The following is a 23,402-nucleotide window of genomic DNA, read 5'->3' on the forward strand; positions in this document are numbered from 1 at the left end:
CAGCACTGAAGCCCGGCCCTATGGGGACATCTAGTCAGGGACTGCGATGCTCGCCCTGCTACACCCAGCACTGAAGCTCGGCCCTAAGGGGACATCTAGTCAGGGACTGCTGTGCTCGCCCTGCTTCACCCAGTGCTGAAGCCTCGCTCAACGGGACATCTAGTCAGGGACTGCGATGCTCGCCCTGCTTCAACCAGCGCTGAAGCCTGGCTCTACGGGGACATCTAGTCAGGGACTGCAATATTGCACACTAGTTCACCCAGCGCTGAAGGCCAACTCTACAGGGACCTCTAGTACTGCACCCTTGCACACCCATGGCAGGGTCCATCTTACGGGACCTTTCTCTATTGATGGTTATTGCTGGTGCCCACAAGTCGGATGTATGACGATACATCGCGAACTAAAACAACGCATGGCTTTACATCGCAGTTGTTAGTTCGCATGTACCGTCACAACGCAAGTCATAACATCGCAAACCATTAGTTCGCACTTCCTTTGAAATGCATCGAAAACCCCTTTACAATACACACCCATCCCCCGCATGCTCTTACATTGCAATTTTTTTTCCGAGCTAACCCCCCAACACTAATACACTACACTACATCACACACACTCCACAACACTACCCTACAGGACAAAACAATACAGTACCCTAAAGCCTAAAACCTAAAGCCTTAATCACTACCCTGCACTACGACCCCTGACACGACCCTAAATCAGTACCATACACTACGACCCCCTGACACAATACTAAACCCTAAACCCTAAAACAGTCCCCTACACTACCATCCCCTGACACTACCTTCAACCCTAAGCCCTAAAGCCTAAATCACTACAGTACACTACTACTCAAAGCACAATCCCCCTTACCTCTCTCTCGTCGTGCTCTCTCCCGGTTCTGGTCCCAGTGTCGTCTCTTCCTCGTCTCTGTCCCGGCGCACGTCCATTCCGGAGCCCGCCCATTACATCACATGTGCTTTAAAAGCATGCGTTGTAAAAGTGCATGCGATGTAATGGGACGCGTAGCAGTGGCGTAGCTAGGGGGGGGCGGTGGGGGCGGACCGCCCCAGGCGTCACTATTCTGAGGGCGGCGGCCGCGCGGCACTGTCCCGTTACCACGGCCTTTATAATTTATTTGGGGACACTATTGTCAGTCAGTGTACCCAAATAAATTATAAAGGCCGCCGCAACGGGCCAGTGCCGTGCGCCCGCCGTTTGAAATGCAAGCGCTGTGCACCCCATTCCCGAAGCTGACGTCATCACGCAGACGTGAGGTTAAAGTCTGACATTTGTGTGTCGCCCAAGTTTCACTCCTTGCCGTGCACTCTTCGTTTCTGCGGCTGTCACTCCAGCCTCCCGTGCACATGATGTTCTGACATTTCCCCATGCTGGTCGGGGAAAGTGAACCATCCCACCACAACAGGCAAGGCTGTCACCCGATACCTCACCTCACAAGCACACAGGAACTAGAAAGGCACTAGGGCATGTTAAAGAAAAACATCTTTGACACAAGGTAAGTGATTGATCAAACACAGGTATGTTTCATTGGATTTTAGCATGAAGTGCAATATTTAAGTGTTGTAAAGGGCGGCCTTAACAACAGGGGCCTCCCTACAGGGAGGACAACGGAAAATGCATACTGGAGCCTGCACTAGTAAAGAGATGGTGGACGAGTCACATAGCCCATTCCAGGAGTAAGACATTCTAACACCAGGGGTGTAGCAAAATGCAAAGTCTCTCAACTGTTCTCCATTGATGTGGCCTAAGGGCTTGAGTGCTCGATCTCGAAGCTGAGTGGGGAACTGGGTTCGAGTCTCAGCAGGGAGGCTCAACATCCTGTGATTCTGGACAAATCATGTAATTGCCCTGTGCCTTACAAAATGAATGTGTCCGTCTGTAACACAAATGGTGCTCATGTAAAGCGCTCTGATACCTTCCGGTCGAGTTTGCGTTACATGAAACCCCCCCCCCCCCAAAAAAAACACCTGCCGTATCCATAGCTGTCAGAAAGGGGACACTGTAAATGTCCAGTATTTCTAAAGCAAGAACAAGCACCCGAGGGAGTCAAGGCGCTGGGGGCTGTCGGGAAGATTAAGCAAGCTATTGCCCAGAGTCACATGGTGCTGGGCTGATCTGCCACCAGCGATTGAACCGTGAGCCTCTGTGTTCCGAAGTCGGCCGCTGCGCCACAACTAAGGTATGGCACAGCATTCCTGCAGTAAAGGTACAGGAGGGTGCCCGCTCACAGCCAGTGTTCCCCTGCCACCAGCGACGTAGCTAGAGGGGGGGGGGCGGTCTGCCCCAGGCGTCACTCTTTTGAGGGCGGCGGCTGCGCGGCACTGGCCCGTTGCGGCAGCCTTTATAATTTATTTGGGGACACTCACTGACACTTCTGTCAGTCAGTGTACCCAAATAAATAATAAAGGCCACCGCAACGGGCCAGTGCCGCGCAGCTGCCGTTTGAAGTGCAAGCGCTACGCACCCGCTTGCCAAAAGCAAAAAATGCTGCCTGCAGCGCACGCACCAAGGTGCGCGACGTACCTCAGCATTTGTGGTTGTGTGTGGGTCCGTGACATCCGTCCCAGGGCGGTGCACATTGTTAATACCCATCCAGCACATCCGGCATGTATATATATATATATATATATATATATAGAGTCCAACGCTCACCTTACACACAAAAGTAAGCAGGACACAGCTCCGGATGCGGAAAAGAATTTAATGAGCAAAATTTCCAGCTTTGGCAAAACAGTCCGTGAAACAATGGCAGACGCGTTTCTGGCCTCCGTGGCCGTCATCAGTGCCGGTATCACAGGCTGGTGAATTCAACTGTTAGCTTGGAGATCTGTCCTGATAAGCAGTCTCTCAGCTCCTCCCACTACAGTCAGGTGAGTGAGACGGTGCCGCTGGGCTCCAGGAGAACTGCATGATGGTACTGGCAGTCCAACGTGGTACCTCATACAGTGACGGGAAAACAGACACCTATTAATGCCCCACAGTTCATGGCGCTGGACTTCAAACTGCATATTCCACCTGGATCAATTCGGCTCGCATCCTCGTCCGCATCCTTCTCAGGCAACTACGCGCTGCCTCCTTTCTCCCCTCGCAAACATAACGGCCCAGTGGCAGTAGTTTTCGCTCGGGGGGGCGCCGTGTTTGTACTCATCGTACTCATCCACAAGTTTTGCTGAAAACACGGTGCTCCTGACCGAAAGGGCGTGTCCGAGGCCGGCATCAGCACACCGGCTAAAACATAGAGTCCAACGCTCACCTTACACACAAAAGTAAGCAGGACACAGCTCCGGATGCGGAAAAGAATTTAATGAGCAAAATTTCCAGCTTTGGCAAAACAGTCCGTGAAACAATGGCAGACGCGTTTCTGGCCTCCGTGGCCGTCATCAGTGCCGGTATCACAGGCTGGTGAATTCAACTGTTAGCTTGGAGATCTGTCCTGATAAGCAGTCTCTCAGCTCCTCCCACTACAGTCAGGTGAGTGAGACGGTGCCGCTGGGCTCCAGGAGAACTGCATGATGGTACTGGCAGTCCAACGTGGTACCTCATACAGTGACGGGAAAACAGACACCTATTAATGCCCCACAGTTCATGGCGCTGGACTTCAAACTGCATATTCCACCTGGATCAATTCGGCTCGCATCCTCGTCCGCATCCTTCTCAGGCAACTACGCGCTGCCTCCTTTCTCCCCTCGCAAACATAACGGCCCAGTGGCAGTAGTTTTCGCTCGGGGGGGCGCCGTGTTTGTACTCATCGTACTCATCCACAAGTTTTGCTGAAAACACGGTGCTCCTGACCGAAAGGGCGTGTCCGAGGCCGGCATCAGCACACCGGCTAAAACATAGAGTCCAACGCTCACCTTACACACAAAAGTAAGCAGGACACAGCTCCGGATGCGGAAAAGAATTTAATGAGCAAAATTTCCAGCTTTGGCAAAACAGTCCGTGAAACAATGGCAGACGCGTTTCTGGCCTCCGTGGCCGTCATCAGTGCCGGTATCACAGGCTGGTGAATTCAACTGTTAGCTTGGAGATCTGTCCTGATAAGCAGTCTCTCAGCTCCTCCCACTACAGTCAGGTGAGTGAGACGGTGCCGCTGGGCTCCAGGAGAACTGCATGATGGTACTGGCAGTCCAACGTGGTACCTCATACAGTGACGGGAAAACAGACACCTATTAATGCCCCACAGTTCATGGCGCTGGACTTCAAACTGCATATTCCACCTGGATCAATTCGGCTCGCATCCTCGTCCGCATCCTTCTCAGGCAACTACGCGCTGCCTCCTTTCTCCCCTCGCAAACATAACGGCCCAGTGGCAGTAGTTTTCGCTCGGGGGGGCGCCGTGTTTGTACTCATCGTACTCATCCACAAGTTTTGCTGAAAACACGGTGCTCCTGACCGAAAGGGCGTGTCCGAGGCCGGCATCAGCACACCGGCTAAAACATAGAGTCCAACGCTCACCTTACACACAAAAGTAAGCAGGACACAGCTCCGGATGCGGAAAAGAATTTAATGAGCAAAATTTCCAGCTTTGGCAAAACAGTCCGTGAAACAATGGCAGACGCGTTTCTGGCCTCCGTGGCCGTCATCAGTGCCGGTATCACAGGCTGGTGAATTCAACTGTTAGCTTGGAGATCTGTCCTGATAAGCAGTCTCTCAGCTCCTCCCACTACAGTCAGGTGAGTGAGACGGTGCCGCTGGGCTCCAGGAGAACTGCATGATGGTACTGGCAGTCCAACGTGGTACCTCATACAGTGACGGGAAAACAGACACCTATTAATGCCCCACAGTTCATGGCGCTGGACTTCAAACTGCATATTCCACCTGGATCAATTCGGCTCGCATCCTCGTCCGCATCCTTCTCAGGCAACTACGCGCTGCCTCCTTTCTCCCCTCGCAAACATAACGGCCCAGTGGCAGTAGTTTTCGCTCGGGGGGGCGCCGTGTTTGTACTCATCGTACTCATCCACAAGTTTTGCTGAAAACACGGTGCTCCTGACCGAAAGGGCGTGTCCGAGGCCGGCATCAGCACACCGGCTAAAACATAGAGTCCAACGCTCACCTTACACACAAAAGTAAGCAGGACACAGCTCCGGATGCGGAAAAGAATTTAATGAGCAAAATTTCCAGCTTTGGCAAAACAGTCCGTGAAACAATGGCAGACGCGTTTCTGGCCTCCGTGGCCGTCATCAGTGCCGGTATCACAGGCTGGTGAATTCAACTGTTAGCTTGGAGATCTGTCCTGATAAGCAGTCTCTCAGCTCCTCCCACTACAGTCAGGTGAGTGAGACGGTGCCGCTGGGCTCCAGGAGAACTGCATGATGGTACTGGCAGTCCAACGTGGTACCTCATACAGTGACGGGAAAACAGACACCTATTAATGCCCCACAGTTCATGGCGCTGGACTTCAAACTGCATATTCCACCTGGATCAATTTGGCTCGCATCCTCGTCCGCATCCTTCTCAGGCAACTACGCGCTGCCTCCTTTCTCCCCTCGCAAACATAACGGCCCAGTGGCAGTAGTTTTCGCTCGGGGGGGCGCCGTGTTTGTACTCATCGTACTCATCCACAAGTTTTGCTGAAAACACGGTGCTCCTGACCGAAAGGGCGTGTCCGAGGCCGGCATCAGCACACCGGCTAAAACATAGAGTCCAACGCTCACCTTACACACAAAAGTAAGCAGGACACAGCTCCGGATGCGGAAAAGAATTTAATGAGCAAAATTTCCAGCTTTGGCAAAACAGTCCGTGAAACAATGGCAGACGCGTTTCTGGCCTCCGTGGCCGTCATCAGTGCCGGTATCACAGGCTGGTGAATTCAACTGTTAGCTTGGAGATCTGTCCTGATAAGCAGTCTCTCAGCTCCTCCCACTACAGTCAGGTGAGTGAGACGGTGCCGCTGGGCTCCAGGAGAACTGCATGATGGTACTGGCAGTCCAACGTGGTACCTCATACAGTGTATATATATATATACACTTTAAGTTAAGTCGAAATGATATGGCTTACGTCAGACCTAAAAACATTTACTAGAAAGATACATTATCTCCTCACTCTAATGCCCATCACACACCTTTCCATTAGTTGCTCCTGAGTCATTGTGCTCTATGTACCTAGAGGTGATTGAATTTGTGGTGCTGTATGATTAGAAATCAATTCCTTCCAGTACAATATAAAACCATAGGCGTTTTGCACCCCGCGTGGTGTAAATCAGTGCCCTTACACATTGGTCTTATGTGAAGATCTCTGGGGCGTCTATCCTTCCCATGACAGCTTTACTATGATGTGCATTTTTCACGCTCTTGCACACTAGGGCAAAGTCCTATATATGTTATGTATTTGATTTATTTCATAGAAATAATTCATGTTAAAACGTGCTACCAAATCCAACCATAGTACAAGGGGAATAAATGCCATAAATGCAGAGAAGTAAATTCCTTTCCTCTCATTCCTGGACTCATGCCTGCGGCATGAAGGGTGCCACTGCGCCCTCTCGATGACTCTGGGGGCACCGAGGAGCAGGCCGAAGTCCTGGCATGGGAAGGCAGCCTGCGCCCTTGGTACCTCAGACTGGAGGAGGCCGATGAGGACTCGCTTCCTCTGGCAGGGAGATGGCGGTGTCCCGCCACACAAATGCCCGCCCATGCCGAATGCCAGCCAATAGCCCGCCACAGCGGAAGTAGGCCGTGATTGATAGCGGGCATCCTAGTAGTAAGCACCCCCCGCGGTCCAATCCGGCTCCTCGCCCGATTCCTCCCCAGCCCCTCTTCAGAGCCGGGCCTCGGCACAGTCCCGGGGGCCCCATTAATTAAAAACACGTCCAATTAAATGGCAGGTGTAAACGTGCAGTGGCGGGCGTCTCTGCCCTGCACACCGTGCTCCCTCCACGGGCTCAGCTGTGCACCAAGAGGCTCTCTGAAGCAGTGCCAGTCTGCCAGGGTGGTGGAGTGCCTGGCTAACTCCTCCCCCCGTCTGTCGTTTGTAGTTATTACATTTTGTCAGCTGTGTCCTGCTGCCGTTAAAGGTGTATTGTGCGCGGCCCCTGTTTCTCCCGCCTGCGCCCTTCTGTCAGGGCCATCAATCTTGTAGCATGCCAGCGCTACCAATGACGGCCTTGGACATCATTTTTGGCCAGCCCTCACGCTGAGAACGTGGCAGTGACACGTCATGCGCTCCACCACTACGCGCTCTCGTGAGGCATCGAGTCTGTGGCAATGGCAGTGCTGGGGGATTTCCTGCTGCAGCAGGAGAGAACCAACCCCTACATAGAGACCCTGGCTGCCACCACTGTGGAGTACTGGAGGCTGAGTAAGGTAAGAGGGAGCTTAAACGGGTTTCAGAGGGGAGAAAAGGATCTTTTGTGAGTGGCAGTTCACAAGTCCTATAAAAAGAAGTGGGGGGTCAGAACTTATTTTCAAGGGCAAGATTTAGGCAGTAAAGTGAAAATGGTCTGGACACTTTTAAATATACCCCCATGAGTTTGGATGGGCATTCCTAGAAGTGGCACTTGTCCATTCAGTATCACATGGCAGATAAACATCACAGGACAGCAACATTTGTGGGCAATGGAAGGAGGGCAAGTCAAGGCTTCTCAATGGCTTTAGTCCTCCCTCCGTTGCACACAAGTCCTAAACTGACACAGACAAGCCACGGCACCTTAATACCTCTTGGGAGCAATTAGCTAGAAAAAATCTCTCAGGGACGCTTTCATGTGCTGCTTTATACCACCCTCTTACCTTTTCTAGGAGTAGTAAATGACACGTGGTACTCGGTTTATTTCATAGTGATGTACCAAGGGTACATTTTCCTCCACCTGCGAGCGTGGTTGGGTGAGAGTGGCATCCGTAGGGTGACAAGAATAAAGTTCACCTTTTTCTGAGGTAGGAAAGGATGACTGAGCATTCGGCACAGCGCATTTTGTAACTGACATCTGTGAGGTAGACAAGGAAGGTCATGTGTTGTGGAACAAGAACTCATTCACAGAGTGATGCTGAGTCACGGAGAGAGGTGGATTCTAAATAGGGTTTGCAGACACTTAAACCAAGGATGAGGGCAGCCCCGGTGGGTGCCGCAGGACCCAGGTAAGGTCTTGAGAGGCAGGGGAGGAGGGAGGTTCTTGTAAATGTAACCAGATCAGCACACCCTAAAACCAGTTCTCTACAATCGCAGTTTATGCCTAGAGGAGTAGGTGTTCGTGCCACAGAAGCTGGGCACATGATAGGGTAGGTGGCTTGAATATGACCAGAGGACAGGGGTCCTGCACCAGCTGTGATGTCATGGATGAGATGTCATAGATGGGACAGATAAGGAACAGAGGTCCTGCACATGCTGTGATGTCATAAGTGAGATGTCATGGATGTGGCAGATAGGGGACAAGGGTCCTGCACAAGCTGTGATGTTATGAGTGCAATGTCACAAACAGGGTAGATAGAACTGATGTAAGTTTTGGGTTTCCTTCTGCTTTTCCTTCAGCGGCATAGCTAGGTGGGGGCGGTCCACCCCAGGTGGCACTATTTTGGGGATGGGGGCTGTCTAGCCCTGGACCGTGTCATGTATGTGCATGTAACTTGCATGATCGAGGTAACTATTAGCGGCGATACTACGTGTCTCTCGGACCTCTTTCAGGTGCTCGCCGTCCATTTTCCCCAGCACCCCCCCAGGGGGCGGCAATCTGAAGGGTAGCCCGGGGCGCCACAAGCTCTAGCTACGCCTCTGACGCGTAGTAATGGTCGGCTTCGTAACGTCGCTTACGTTGTAACGGTTGCGATGTAAACGCATGCAATGTAACGCATGCGTTGAGATGGCTGTTCGCCCCACAAGTCTGTGTGCTCAATAGAGGTGACACAGGGCACTGAAACAGAAGTGGATTCAACATGCAGACGTTTCAGGCATTGTCTAAGAGGAAGTGACAGCGGGCCTGAAAATTAAAGCCGAGAATACATAATGACAGAAAGCCACAAAAATGCATCTCAGTATCACATGCGTTAAAGATGTAACACGCCGGGAATTAACAGCAACGATGCCGACCTTGTAAAAACCAATGACAGGAACATATTGAATATCACAGATCACTTAACAGGAGCTTGCAGACACATAATAAGAATAAAAAAAAACAAAAACAAAAAAAGAACAAGATACACAGAAAACAACCAAATACGGGTTTGCATATAAACAGAGAAAGGAGGGTAGAAAAACATGGACACAGGAGGCAACGCACATTTTTAGGTCACGCAATGATGACTTGAGAGGAACGTCGTTTTCTAATACGTTGTAGGAAATATGTATTGGCGAGAGATAATATTCACGGATTTTGAAAATAAATACTGGTGGGTGAAAATCAAAATGGTTGAAAAAGGTACTAAATAACTAGCAGCCATATGTACCATAAGCAATCAAAAAAAAAACAGGAGCATAAAAAAAGGGGGCCGACTTCAGTTAACACTACATATAGTGAATGCACACGAGTTAATATCTGAACTCCTTCCTTCATTCTCTCCTCTGTTAGAGTATATAATGTATGATTGTTGTCTATGGAAGTTCTGAGAAACATTCTTAAAACAAAGCTTTTGTAAAACAGTGTTGTATGTGGTATTGCGCTCCTGAGCAGCTGGTGCTGCTGCCTGGTTAAGTAGGGATTAGGAGTAGCCTGCGGTACTGCAAGCAGACATACAGTGCTGGCGCCTGATGTTGTAGGGTCTTTAGCGGCCTGTGGTACTGCCCACTTGCATAAAGTGCTGGTGCCTGATGTTATAGGGCCTCTAGCGGTCTGCGGTACTGCAAGCAAATACACAGTGCTGGTGACAGATGTTGTAGGGCCTCCAGTGGCCTGTGGTACTGCCCACTTACAAACATACAGTGCTGGTGGCCGATGTTATAGGACCTCTAGCGACCTGTGGTACTGCCCAATCACATACAGTGCTGGTGCTCGATGTTATAGGGCCTCTAGCAACCTGAGGTACTGCCCATTTACCTATAGTGCTGGTGGCCGATTCTGCGCGACCTCTAGCGGCAGCCTGCGGTACTGCACGCTTACATACAGTACTGGTGCCCGGTTCAGTAGGACTTGCTGCAGCCTGTGGTACTGCCCGCTAATACAAAGTACTGGTGCTCAACACTTTGGGCCCTCTAGCTGTAGCCTGCGGTACTGCACGCGTGCCAACAGTGCTGGTGCCCTGGCAGCCTTCCATAGTGCAGGCTTTCATATAGTGCTCGTGCTCGATTCCATGGGACCTCTAGAACCAACCTGCAATAATGTACACTTACGTCCAGTGCTTCTGCTCGATTCTACAGGAACTTTAGCAGCATCCTTGGATACAGCACGGGAATCCTTAGTGAAAGGCGGCAGTACAGTGCAATAAGCTTGCAAACAGTGAAGATGCATGCGACTAAGGAGCCACTAGTCGAAGCCTACAGTATTGTAACAGGGATCCCTAGTAAGAGACACAGTGCCGGTGCCCCATTCGAGTAGACGGCTGGTAGCAGCCTGTGGTATTGCAAACTTGCATACAATGCTAGCAACCAAGTCAATGGAACCTTTGGTCAGCAATAATAATATAAACACAAGACTGCAGTAAATTAGGAATACCAGATAACAAGCTTGTCTGCTGTGGCGGCCATCTTCATTGCCACTAGATGGTGAGCAAAGCCGAGCCGCACTGACCTCGCGGTTTACGGTTTGTAAGAAATAAAAAAAGGAGTCCCAAAACAATGCCCTAACATGACTGCTGTGAAGGTTTTAAAGTAGATGGGCAGTACACTCAGGGAGGGCCAAACACCAGAAAAGGCATGACGTGCGCATGCCCTTCACAAATAGGGAGAACGAAAAATGGAGCGACAATGGTACCAGCAAATGGAGCCTCTGGGCGGGCTGTAAGCCCTGAAAGAGATGCAGCATGACTAGGTTCGAGACAGTGCATGCGTGCCATCTAGAGCCAGACCTAAAAAATGAACACATTAGTAGCCTATGCAGAGTTTACGAGGTTACGCAACAGATATGCCACACATTCATAGGGAGGGCAGGGTCACCAGTAGAAAGGCAGTGTATTTGCTCCTTTGGCACAGTCATATGTTTAATTGGAAGTTGTGTGCAGCATCAAAGTGGAAAGTCCTGTACTGGTGCAGCTTCCTGGGATTTTGATGCCCTGTTTTAAATTTGCATTTTAAAACAGAAATACGTTTTGGGTTAAAGGGAACATGGACAAAAAAATCATTCAAAATAGTGAATTATTGTAAAAAATAACATTTCTTAACGTACCTGAAAATGGTTGAAGAAGTCGGTCTAGGACCGGAACCTTTGCCTTTTTCTTTAAGGCGACAAGGAGTGGCGCAAGAAAGCTGATTAACTTGATGTATTCAATGTGCTTCCGGATTTCAGCTTTCTTCTCAATGAATTCAGTCACCGTTTTTTGATGGAGTCTTTGCCTTTGCTGCAGTCGTTGGTATGTGACAGAATCAATCTGCTCTTCTGTGGGTCTCACAATATTCGAAATGGTGTAGGAGCCGGTGAACGCAAACAGGTTGTCATACTGCTGAACCCTCGTGGTATAACATGTCATCTTTATGGACATCTTTTCGGCATAATCCATGAACATAGTTACCTCTTCTGGACTGTTGGGTTGATAAGTTGGATCTTCATTCATGTTCTTCTCAAAAACACCTTCAAAGTCTGCTTCCTGAGATATATCTACAAGCCCTGAATTATAATTAAAGCAAGAATTAAACTGAGGCATTCTAAGTCACATGTCAACTGATAACTGTGATAACTAAACTGGTTGAAACAAAGACTAGTAAGCAAGTGATGGTTAAAAAAGAACCTGAAGTTAAGAATAACTATTTATTTTTGCCTAACGTTGGCTACCATAATTTTGCGGTTTCGCTGTGCTGCACCAATCAATGTCTCTATTAAACATGTTTTTTCATCATTTAAGTTTCGTAAAAACAGAGGAAACTATACAGTAAACTCCACAAGGCACATTGTGATGATATAAAGCGGGGCATAGATGCATTTTAAGACATCCTCAAGGTGCCTCCCATCGCAAAACAACAGGTAACAAAGAAATTGACCCCAGAATCTCTTAGTCGGGCGGTGGGTGGCTGCGGTGTCATGGAAGTCTCCATTATAAACAGTACACTGTGAACCCCAATGCCGGAGGGATATCTCCAGGGGTGAGGGGATTGGACGGGCACTGCTGCTCCACTGCAATCTAATTGCTGGAGTCCGGCCCGCACATTTCTGCTCCTTCCTGGCCTAGAGATATCGGTCCGAGACTTCACAGCGAAGCTGTGGAAGGCTGCGGGCACTTGTAACGCTTGGCCCCTGCCCACAGTCCAAGGGCAGAATGAGAGGAGCAGTAAACACTCCCCTCACCTCCTCTAATCCTGTCCCCACCCTCAAACGGCCTTCCACCAACACAGCCCTAATATAGTCCCCAAAACATGTAGCACTTGTTGAGAGCAGGTGGCAAATGACTGCAGATTTGGGTCAGTTATAGCTCCACAAAGTGTGCTAAAACTCATGGATCCGATATTTGTGGTACTACATGTTATTCCCCATTCAGGGAAAATAACATATAATTCTCAGAGCAGGGATACTGTCCAGGATCAGTGTTCCACCTAAATCAGAGCATCGCATAACATGGGTTTTACTCTTTTATCCAAGTCATTACAGTCGGTACCTGCTACCTCCCCCAGCAATTTGTCACCTATTTTTGGCCAGGAGCAACGCCACGTCACGGCTGTGGACATCAGGGAAGAAATAATGGGTCTCTGACACAGCCCCGTAGAGCACGGAGAATGAATGATAATAGCCCCTAGCAGATCTTTTTAGAGAATTCAGTCATGAGTGCCACCCAAAAAGCCTGAATCATTGGGCAAACCCAGGCTAGATATAACAACTCACCCTAGCATGTCCACAACTCCAGCATGCAATGTCCACATCCGGATCAAATGGCCTTACCTCCACCAGTGGCATTTGATTCTGTCAAACACCTGTAGTGAATTATTCTGTGCCAACTATTGAAGGAGATATTCTTTACATTGTGAGAACAGAACAACAAGAGTCCGAATATGAATTCACCACTAATGCCTAGCTAAAGAACCCAAATATATCTAATGTCCAAGCTTGATAAATGTAATAGACCCGTCTGACATTATTAGCATTGTCTATCAAACTGTGGTGTAATGCAAAATGCTGCCTTCCCTTGCAGAGTGAGATGAGCGGCCCTTGACGTGTCCATATTTATAGTCCTTTGGCTGAAAGGTGGTCCCTCGCAGGATGGGGGTCCCCTGCACTGCAGGAGTCGCAGGGGCCTCCATTACGTCCGTCCGAGCACAGACGATAGAGTCAGAGGAGGTTGGGGTTCCTCTGGAAGTGGGATATCGGATTGTTATTAAGTTTGTAAAATTGCACATTTTAGATACACTGTCCTAGTAAGCGTAGCCTTGTTCTGAAGCTGGCATCACAAAGAGAGGATTGCAGAAATGAGTGTCTTGAGCCATCCCATTGGCGGTTTTCTTTTAGAGAATGAATGATTGAAACAACACTTATTAAGCACGTAGCTACCTGGAGGCATCCCAGCGCTGAAGTGGTTAAACTGAGGCATCAAGGAATCACTTAGGGGAAGAGCCACGTTTTTAGCAATTTAAGAAAGGCCATATGGTTAGGTTTCTTTCGTAGTTGCAGAGGGAGGGAGTTCCATAGTTTAGCAGCATTATAAGAGAATAACCGACCGCAACTTCTGGCCTTCTTAATCCTGGGAACGACAGCCAGGTGCAGCTCATCTGAGCGCAGACGCCTGTTCGTCCGATAGGGCTGAACCATGGGCGAGTTGGTCGCTGGTCCATTCCCTCCTAAGATCTTGTGGGTGATGCACAGAGCCTTAAGGTTAACTCTGCCCCGAACAGGGAGCCAATGGAGGGACTTCAAGCGGGTTTTGCAGACTGCCGGTTCAAGGTCCCCACGAGAATCCTCGCTGCATAATTCTGCACTGTTTGGAGTTTAGCGAGGGACGAACTCGACACTCCAAAGTATAGGGCATTCCCATAATCCAAGTGTGATAGAATGAGTACCTGGAAGGGGAGAAGGTGGAGCACTTGCGAAGCATCCTGAGGATGCCATAGCAAGAGGCCACAATCTTCCTAGCCTGGACCTTGAATTTGAGGTCTTGATCCAGCCAAATGCCCAGACTCCTTATCTCGGTTTTGGGGGCAGGACCCATACAAGCTGGCCACATTGTGTCCGCCTTAAAGAGAGAAGGTTTGCCAAGGGAGCATAAGCTCAGTCTTGTCACCATTCAGTTTTATGTGCGATTGATTCATCAACTTGGCTACTTCTTCGAGACAAGGACAAATGCCAAAAGAAGCCTTATCGGAATGGTTCAACACTATGACCAGTTGGGTGTCATCAGTGTAGGTGAACCCCAAATGGAAGCACAATGTCTGCAAGTGGAGCCATATAAACATTCAAAAGGGTGAGAATCACGGACGATCCATGGGGGACTCCGCAGTGGAGAGGCAAAGATTTTGAAATTACCTCACCCTTGAACACCTGGAAAGATCTTTCCTCCAGGAAGGATTGCAGCAATGTTAAGGCTACTCCGGTGGAGCAAAATTTGGTGGTTGACCGTGTCGAAGGCGGCACTGAGGTCTAAAAGGATCACAGCTGAGGAGCCTACGGCATCGAGAATCTTTCTAGATTCTTCAACCACTGCTAACAAAGCTGTTTCAGTTCCCTGGCATTGGCTAAAGCCGGTTTGAGTGGAATGGAGAAGTTTATGAGCTTCCAAGAACATGGAGAGTGCTGAGTTAACATGTTTCTCTGCTATTTTGCTGATCCCTGGGAAGAGCGAGATGGGACGATAATTACCCATCTGGGTCATTTTCTTCGGAAGGACGTGGTTTAAAGTACACTCAATCCAGTTGTTAAATCTTTCATTGGCCACAATTGGATCGATATCAGGGGGCGGCTTAGAATTTTCTAGTTTCAGAACCCATTTGTCTAAGGGAAGTTTCAGCCAAAAACGGGACATAATTCGTGTTGGCCTGGTTGAGGAGGTGACACAAGTAGGGGACAAGGAAAAAGGTATCAAGAAATGATCTGACCAGGGTATTGGAATAGGTTCCTTTCTGATTAATTCCTCCAAGTTGGAGAATATAGGGTCTAGGAGGTGTCCTTTCAAGTGGGTTGCATACATAACCTTCTGTGAGAACTGAGATCCTGAGACATCGCGGTTGCGGCCGTAGATGCAGGATCATCAAAGTGTGCATTAAAATCACCCAGAAGAGTAAATTTAGCGGCAGTACTATCAAGATTAATGACCATCTCAGATAATGATTTACAGAATTGGCCCATAGACCCGGGAGGACGATTAACTGGGATGCCTGAAAGGGAGAGCGTGGGAGCGAATCCTATCGTAAAAGGAATGTTCTAATAGTCTAGTAAAGGGCTACCAAAAGTACGGCAGCTAAGGTGGCTTTTGTAAATGAGGGCGATGCTGCCACCTTTGGCTGCCGTCCTGTCCAGCCTCTGCATTACATAACCGGGGGAAAGGGTTTGGACAATATCGGGCTCTGATCTTAGGTTAAGCCAGGTTTCTGTGAGAAACAAAACATCTGGGCATTCATCCTTTAAGACAATGAACATCTCAGCTGCATGCTTAGGCAGCGAACTGCAGTTTAACAAAAACATTTTTGTGTGTTTCCGAGATGGCAAGAGGTAAGGGGGGACGGCTATAACCTGAAAGAACAACGCGCGCAGCCGGGATCCAGGCTGCTAGGAATAATGGAATGGGCACAGTTCAATCCTGGAACTATATTTGACTGTCTGAGCTGCTCAGCATTATAACAATAGTTATTTGTATAAAAAAGAGCAGGGGTTGTGGCCCCTGGCCCCGTCCGGATGCGGACGGGCGCAGACGGGCTTGCCTTAGGTGCGTCAGCAGCGCGCCCGCTACACGCGTTCGCTACGCAGTCGAGTTACCTGGCCCTTATGAAGCCCTGAGCAGGGTCCAGCCACTAGAGCGCTGACTCACAATGGCTGCTCAAAAAGTGCGATTGCAATAGAAGGATTAAAAGAACAACTTGCCCCCCTGAGCTTTAACTCAGCTCACCCAACATAAACAGTTTTAAAACAGTGTATTTTTAAAAAGATTTCTCAAGAGAACCTCAAAGATGGTCTCTGCAAATCCATGGTTTAGAGTGAGAAGAGGAAATGAGTGTAGAAATGAGGGAGAAAGGCAGGAGAGACAGGACCCAAAGCACAGACCCTTGAAGGATGAATGGTTGTGAGAAAAAGGCCTTCTGATCCAGCTGCCTGGGCTCGTTGCTAGCCCCTACCCCATTGGGATCTTTGGGTGTGAGTTTACAATACCTTTCCATTCCCCTCTCCAAATGATCAGTTAGAAGAAAAAACTGCAGACCCCTTACCTTACTTTCTGTTTCTTTCTTAACCCTCCCCCTCCACAGCATGAGCAGTGGGCACAAACCCGGAAGACCGTTTTCTGATTACCTTGTGTAAATGAGGGAGTAGTGATGGGGCAGAAAAATCTAAATGTAGTAAATCCCCATCAAAAGCAACTCCTGTCAACACTAAATACTATCAGTACAGTAAAGCAATGTATAAATTTCTGAAACAGTGGGTGGGAATCAGTAATGAAAATGGGAAGAAATCCTTTCCTGAACGTGGTACCTTGAATGTAGAGAGATTAAGGAACTCGCAGAAGAAGGTATATGATCCTAAAAACAAGATAGTGGCTGAGCAACAGCCACTCTTTTAAAGTGGCATAAGGAGGCAACCAAAGGCAAAGATGATTCCAAGTCTGGGGTATGAAACAGAACCAGGAGCTGGAATACCAAAAAAGCCACCTTACGGACAAAGTTAGGGTGAGAGCTCTTATTGCTCTAATTCTATGTCAGGAATGGAGGCTCCGAATTATGCTTCTCTTTCATTACTATCATAAGAACAGCAGCGTCTTGTGAGTGGTGAGCGGATTCACCAGTTGCGTGATCCAAAGTGATCTGCTTCGTCAATCGTGGCGCATATCTCTTGTGTGATACGCCAACTTCATGCTCATTGCTCGTTTGTCTGGTTCGACAAATATCAACGTGCACCGGACGTTGTGCCTCATTTCCAGGGAGGTAGGAAATTGTGGGCCAGTTGTGCGACCATTCATTTTTGAGAGTCACAAATTGCGTCAAATTGCATCTCGCAATTTGCGACTCGCAAAAATGAATGTACTACAGTGTCTCAGACACTGTTCGCGATTTCCGATGGGGTCCCAAATTGCATGCCTCATTAATATTCATGAGGCTGTCACAATTTGCGACCCCTTTGGGAATGGCTCGCACTCACAGGGATGGTGGCCTGCTGGGGTCAGCAGACCACCATGTCTGTGACTGCTTTTTTAATAAAGCATTTTTTTTTAGATGCAGTCCGTTTTCCTTAAAGGAAAACGGGATGCATTTAAAAAAAGAAAAATTAAACTTTTCAGTTTCATTTTTGAGGGCAGGCAGTGGTCCCTGGGACCACTGCCTGCTCTTAAAAATATTTACGCACCCATTCACAAAGGGGAAGGATTACCCTGGGGACCCCTTCCCATTTGCGAGGGGCTTACCACACTTTTGAAAAGGGTGGTTGTTAGAACTGGGGGTCTCTAGTTGGCAGAGATAGGTGCCTTTGACCAAATAGGGACCCTTGCTTCTAGTCAGGATAAGGGGGATACACACTTTAGATAACCCCTGCTCACCCCTTTGGTAGCTTGGCGCGAGCAGACAGGCTTATCCCAAAGGCAATGTGTAAAGTATTTGTACCAACACTCACAGTAACACAGTGAAAACACCACAAATTGACACCACACCAGTTTAAAAATTAAAGTATCTTTATCTAAACTACACAAAACCAAAACGACAAAAATACAACATACACAGTTTTAAAATATGACTTTAAAAAGAGTATAAGAACTTGTACCATAGAAATCTATGGATACGTGACTTTGCACCAACGTGCCTGTAGATGCAACAATAGTTCCCAAACCAAACAGCTGCAGCGTCGGAAAACAAAGAGATGCAACACTCCTGAGACCCTGAGGAGGCGATGCGACAGCCCCGCTGCACGCAGAGAACGGGTTGCGTCGAGTCCGGTCTGTAGGGGCAGCGATGCGTCGAGTCTTCGTGCCGGTTCCGGTTCGCAGGTGATGCGTTGGGAAAAGCGTCTCGCACAGGTACAATGCGTAGATCTTCGGGATGCGACAGCGATCGATGTGGCAGTGTTGCGCGGCATCGGTCCTCTTCAGCTGCGATCCCTCGATGTGCCGGTTCTTGCAGCGGTGACAGGCGCTGCAACGCTCTTTGCAGCGGCACGTTGATGAGATGGAAATCTTGCGCCGTCGAGATGCGCCGGTGAAAAGTGTCGCAAGAAGAGCGATGCGACGGGTTTTGCAGTTCTATTCACGCTTCTTCTTCTTCCAGCTTCCAAACAGCAGCAACAACCTCCAGAGGCCCCACAACTGGATCAAGCAGTCTAGGCAGGTCAGAACTCACACAGCGTTCAGGGGGAGCTGGGGGTGAAGTCCTTTTGTTCCTGGGACTTCAAGCAGGGGCCACAGCAAACAGCAAAGTCCTGCTCCTTTTCTTGGCAGAAAAGCAACTGCAAGTTAGCCCCAGAACACACAGCAAGGGCAGTCCTTCTCTTCAGTTTCTCCATCTCTTCTCCTCGGTAAAAGTTCCTCTTGAATTCCAGGATGATCTAAAGTTCAGGGGTTTCAGCTCTCATATTTATACCCCAAAAGTCTTTGTTCTCTAGGTGTAAGGGGTCCTGGTCCCAGTCCAAACCAGTTCTGGGTGCACTCTGCCAGTGCACAACTTCTTCCTTTGTTAGTGTGGGCCAGGGCCATCAGACACACTGCAGGGGGTGGAGCCAGCATTGTGGAAGGCAGGCACATCTCTATTCAGGCAAGGTGCTACTCCTCTCACCACTCCAAATGCAGATCGGCCTATTCAGCCTGGTGCTGATTCACCTAGACTCCTGGAGCCACCCCAGCACCTGTCACTCTCAAGCCAGACAGTCAATCGACATACTGGCAGAGGCACACAGAAAGGTTGAACAAGAAAATAGCCACTTTCTAAAAGTGCTATTTTCAAACACAGAATTTAAAAACCACCCTTCCTAAAAGATGTGTTATTAAATTCTGAGTTCAGGGATACCACAATCCAAGTTTCAATCTCACCCTATGGGAAGATATGCTGGTAATATGTTACACAGCATTCCCCATTCTGTCCTATGGGCACGATAGCCTTTCAATAGTGAAAAATGAAATTGGCAGTATTTCACTATCAGGACATGTTACACACACCAGTACATGTCCTACCTTTCACATACACTGCACCCTGCCCAGAGGGGTTCCTTGGGCCAACTATAGGGGTGTCCTATGTGTAAGAAAAGGGAAGGGTAAGGACTGGCAAGTGGGTACACTGGCCTGGTCAAAATGGCAGTTGACACACTGCGCACATGCACTGCGGTGGAAGGCTTGAGACATCTCTTTGGTGCTACTCATGTGGGTGGCACAATCAGTGCTGCAGGCCACACTCAGTGCACTTTAATAGGGACCTACTGGTAAAACAAATATGCCAATCATGGATACCCAATCACAATAACAATTTACACAGGGAGCACTTGCACTTTGACACTGAACAGCAGTGGCAAAGTACCCAAAGCATCTAAACCAGCAAAAATGAAATCCAGCATAGCATCAAAAACACAGGAGGTAAAGGCACAAAGTCAGGGAAAACCACGCCAAGGATGCCAGATCTAACAGTGGTAAACTGCGAGTGATTTGCGACCGCAAATACGGTCACAAAACAATCTAACATGCTATTTGCATTCGCTATTAGGAAGGTACTTGGCACGCCCCTCCTAATAGCGAGTTGCAAACCATATTTTGGTAGTCGCTAGTAGGATAGCGAGTCGCAAAATATGGCTTGTACATGGGGCAGACACTTTTTGCGGTCGCAAATGGGCCAAATTCACGTTTGCGACTGCAACCAACTGTCATACATCTGCCCCTACAACTCTGTGCGTGACCAGAATGGCTAGTGCGACCAATATCACCGTGCACCTGATGGTGTGTCTCCTTTTTAGGGAGGTGCCTATTTTGCAACTCTCCGTTGTGTGACCAAGACAGTATGGTGTGACTCACACCAGACGTTGTGTCTGAATTGCCTGGGTGCGACTCTGACCAACATGCACCTGACTGGGAGTCTCTTCCTTCCGAAAGGCCCCCCTACCCTGCTTAACTCTTTATTCCTCACTTGTTCCTTTCTGGCCCTCATTGCGGTGGACTAATTGCCCTCTCCTCACCCGGCCATCCCCAATGACATTGTGGTGCCAGGTAGTATTGCCTGGCTGGGGCATGCGTGGTGAGAGTGATTGCTGGGCTGGAGGAACACTTCCGAGAATGATTGGAAGCAGGTCAATATACTGTGTGACTCATTTTGCTTTGCGGAACTGGGCTGGTGCCAGAAAGTCCTTGTGAACACCTTTTGGGTGACCGACTATTGCCCTCAGCCCAATCCTTCTTTGCATCCTAAGAGTGAACTTCTTGAGTGGCTGACAAACTCCTTTTGCCGACTGCCTCCTAACTGACCTTGCTACCTCCCCCCACCTGATTTACATACATCATGTGTGATGTCTCTTTTGTGACACTCCAAGTATTTATTGTGAGTGAGTACTGAGCCAATGCTTTACACACTGCCTCTGTAGTAAGCTTGACTGCTCAGTGGCAAGCTGCCCAAGGATGAGTGCAGGTCATACAGTATGAGTAATCCCCCGCCCCTGATGGAAGCAGTAGGTTCTGCCTGCTGGTGGATTGCCTCAGCCAATCAGAAAGTGCTGGTTCCAACAGTGGTGCATCACTCCTATGTAGCTTGTGAAAATAAAGATCAACCCAAAGAAGAAATTGCTTCAGGTTCCTTAATATCTCTTAAAGCCTGAGGCTAAAGCAGGAATTTGTTCTGTAATTTCTGCCTTAATAAAACAGGGAGTTGTTCTACTAATTGCTAGTAGATGTAAGAGTCCTGGTCTCCCTATAAAGAAAGCAGGAAAGACCAATGTGTACAGATAGGACCAAGATTTAACAGTCATCAATAATGTGGTTATCCCCTGTATCCACGTGGTCCCCAACCCAGCCACCTCTCCTGCATCCCGCAAATGCTCAATGGTTAACTGTGGAGGATCTCTGTTCCATCTTCTTGACCCCCATATTCAAAGATAGTCAGTTCCTCTTCACGCTCTCATTTGGCAGATTTCAACTTTTGTGATGGAAACTACCTTATGGATTTATGGAGTCTCTGTCTATTTTTTCCCAAGTTTAAAGAAACATTTGGACATTTTGGTCTTTTCTGGGGGCTGTACTTGGGTGCAGTAGATTGATGATTTGTTAGTGGCATCTGTTCCTTTAGGTCACAGCAAAGTCAACTATCTCATAAATAAATTGACTAAGAAGGGCATCAGACTTGTAAGGAGAAACTGCCATTTTGACTCCTTCGAGTATGATATCTTGATCATGAATTCTCCGCCGGAGAGCGCTGTAGGAAGCTGTCTCTCTATATAGTGTACGAATATGAGGTGCACTATTCAGAGTCCAGGTATCCCTTACTAGTGTACAGGGGCTTGCTTTAACAATCCCTTGGTGCTCTATTTGCGGTAGTGGGTCGAGCAACCTTAGGCTTATCAGAGGGGAGTGTTAGGCAACCGTTGCACACAGAGAGTCAATAAATGAGACACACACTCAATAAGGAAATCTCACACCAATTTATAAAAATAACACAGATATTTATATGAATTTAGACACCAAGAACTTTGAGATCAGGTAAGTCCTTTTCGAGTTAGCGATTTTCACAAACATAAAAAAATACAGCTGTCAGATTTGAGGCAGGAGCCTCGAATGCGGTATTGTTATCCTATGGGAGAAACATACACTGCATAGGGTTGCTTGTCAACAACTTACAGGAGTGTTCTTCTGGAGTTAAGGTAAGTAGGGGCCAAGGTCCAAGAAAGCACCAACAGTTTAAGGTTACCTGCCCTGGGGTGTCTGGGTGCAGAGGTGCTTTTCACACTGGTACCCTCGAACTCTATACCTTGAAGTTAATGGAGAACAGTCCGGCAGAGCCCAAAAGGGGGCTAGGCTCTTGAGGGTCTCAGAAGCACAGAGACACAGTCAGTTTCAATGGACTTTGGCTGGGGGATTCAGGTGCATTGGTGTTTTGTCTGGCAGGGCGGTGAGTTTGAGGCTCTCACAGTTCTTGGTGCACCTGCAGAAGAGGGAAACACAGCAAGACAGCTTCTGGGATGGAGCTGGCTCTGTTGAAGTCCCCCAACATGTAGGTAAGTTGTGGCAGTTGTTGTCATCGGACTGAATGCAAACAAACCTTGGTGCTTGCAACAGGCTCTGGTACCCCGGGTATTGATGCAGAGAGCCTCCGGGGTGGATCAGCATCTCGAAGACTCAATGAATCAATGGGGCTGACCTCCTGAACACTCAGTCGCCTCCGCCTGGGCTACCAGCTGTGTCTGTGGAACTGTGGTCAGCAGATCAGTGAACCAGACTCTGTGGTTGATGCTCGCAGGTTGCAGGGAAGTGGCTCCACCACTTGAAGTGAGATGCTGGCTGGTTGGCGAAGTGCTGGCAGCCCTCTGAGGCACAGCTGCAGGACGAGTCAGGTCTTTGCTATTGTCAGGACAGGACCAGGCAGGCAGGGTTTGGTGCCAAGTCCACAACTAGTCCACAGTTCTTGCGTTCTTTGACCCTTTTTTGTCCTTCTTCTACTTTAGTCAATCACATCTGACTTCCTGGTGTCAGGGGGCTACCTAAATACCGAATTTAGGGGCGTTAGGAGGAGTGAAGGGTAGTAACCAGTGGGCTACTTACCCTCAGGGTCAACACCCCCCCTATATGATGACTTCCTATGGGAAGTGGGCATAACCCTGTACCAGAGTTCCTAATGCCACCAAAAGCAAGACGGTGGACTCCTTCTTTTGTGGAGCACATCAGGGATCCCACCTTAGGGGTGTGACTAGCCTGGTGGTGCAACATGCCTACCTGCATATTTAATTTCCCTCCTGTCCTGGTGGTTGGCATGCACAGGTCCTGGGAAAGATTAGAAGCCCCTGGCCTTGATATTTGATACCAATCATCATGTATTTCAGTACAGCCATCATGTAGCTGGGGAACTCATACTGGCCAGTGCCCAGTACATATGCTTAAGATGGCTTCCTTGTTTACATGTGATATCTAGTAACTGAAATACACATCAAAGGAACATATCTGCTAATGCAGATATGTCTTCACATATACTATAATGCACCCTGGCTTAGGGTTCTAAGGCCTGCTGTTGGGGTGACT

At 48.7% G+C, this 23,402-nt stretch overlaps 1 protein-coding gene and 1 pseudogene across 1 annotated transcript in view; one reads left to right on the top strand and one right to left on the bottom strand.

The window, feature by feature from the left end:
• ANKAR (ankyrin and armadillo repeat containing) overlaps nucleotides 1-23,402 on the bottom strand; it is a 1,190,398-nt gene that overhangs the window by 1,084,443 nt on the left and 82,553 nt on the right. The window contains exon 3 of the mRNA XM_085646861.1: nucleotides 11,264-11,701. Coding sequence (XP_085502987.1) covers nucleotides 11,264-11,701 — 438 coding nt within the window. The remainder of the gene's footprint in view (nucleotides 1-11,263; nucleotides 11,702-23,402) is intronic.
• Nucleotides 15,712-23,402, top strand: part of LOC146858037 (uncharacterized) — a 42,699-nt pseudogene continuing 35,008 nt past the window's right edge.

This window comes from Triturus cristatus, chromosome 3_2 (assembly GCF_964204655.1).
Source record: "Triturus cristatus chromosome 3_2, aTriCri1.1, whole genome shotgun sequence".
NCBI classification, from domain to species: Eukaryota; Metazoa; Chordata; class Amphibia; order Caudata; family Salamandridae; genus Triturus; species Triturus cristatus.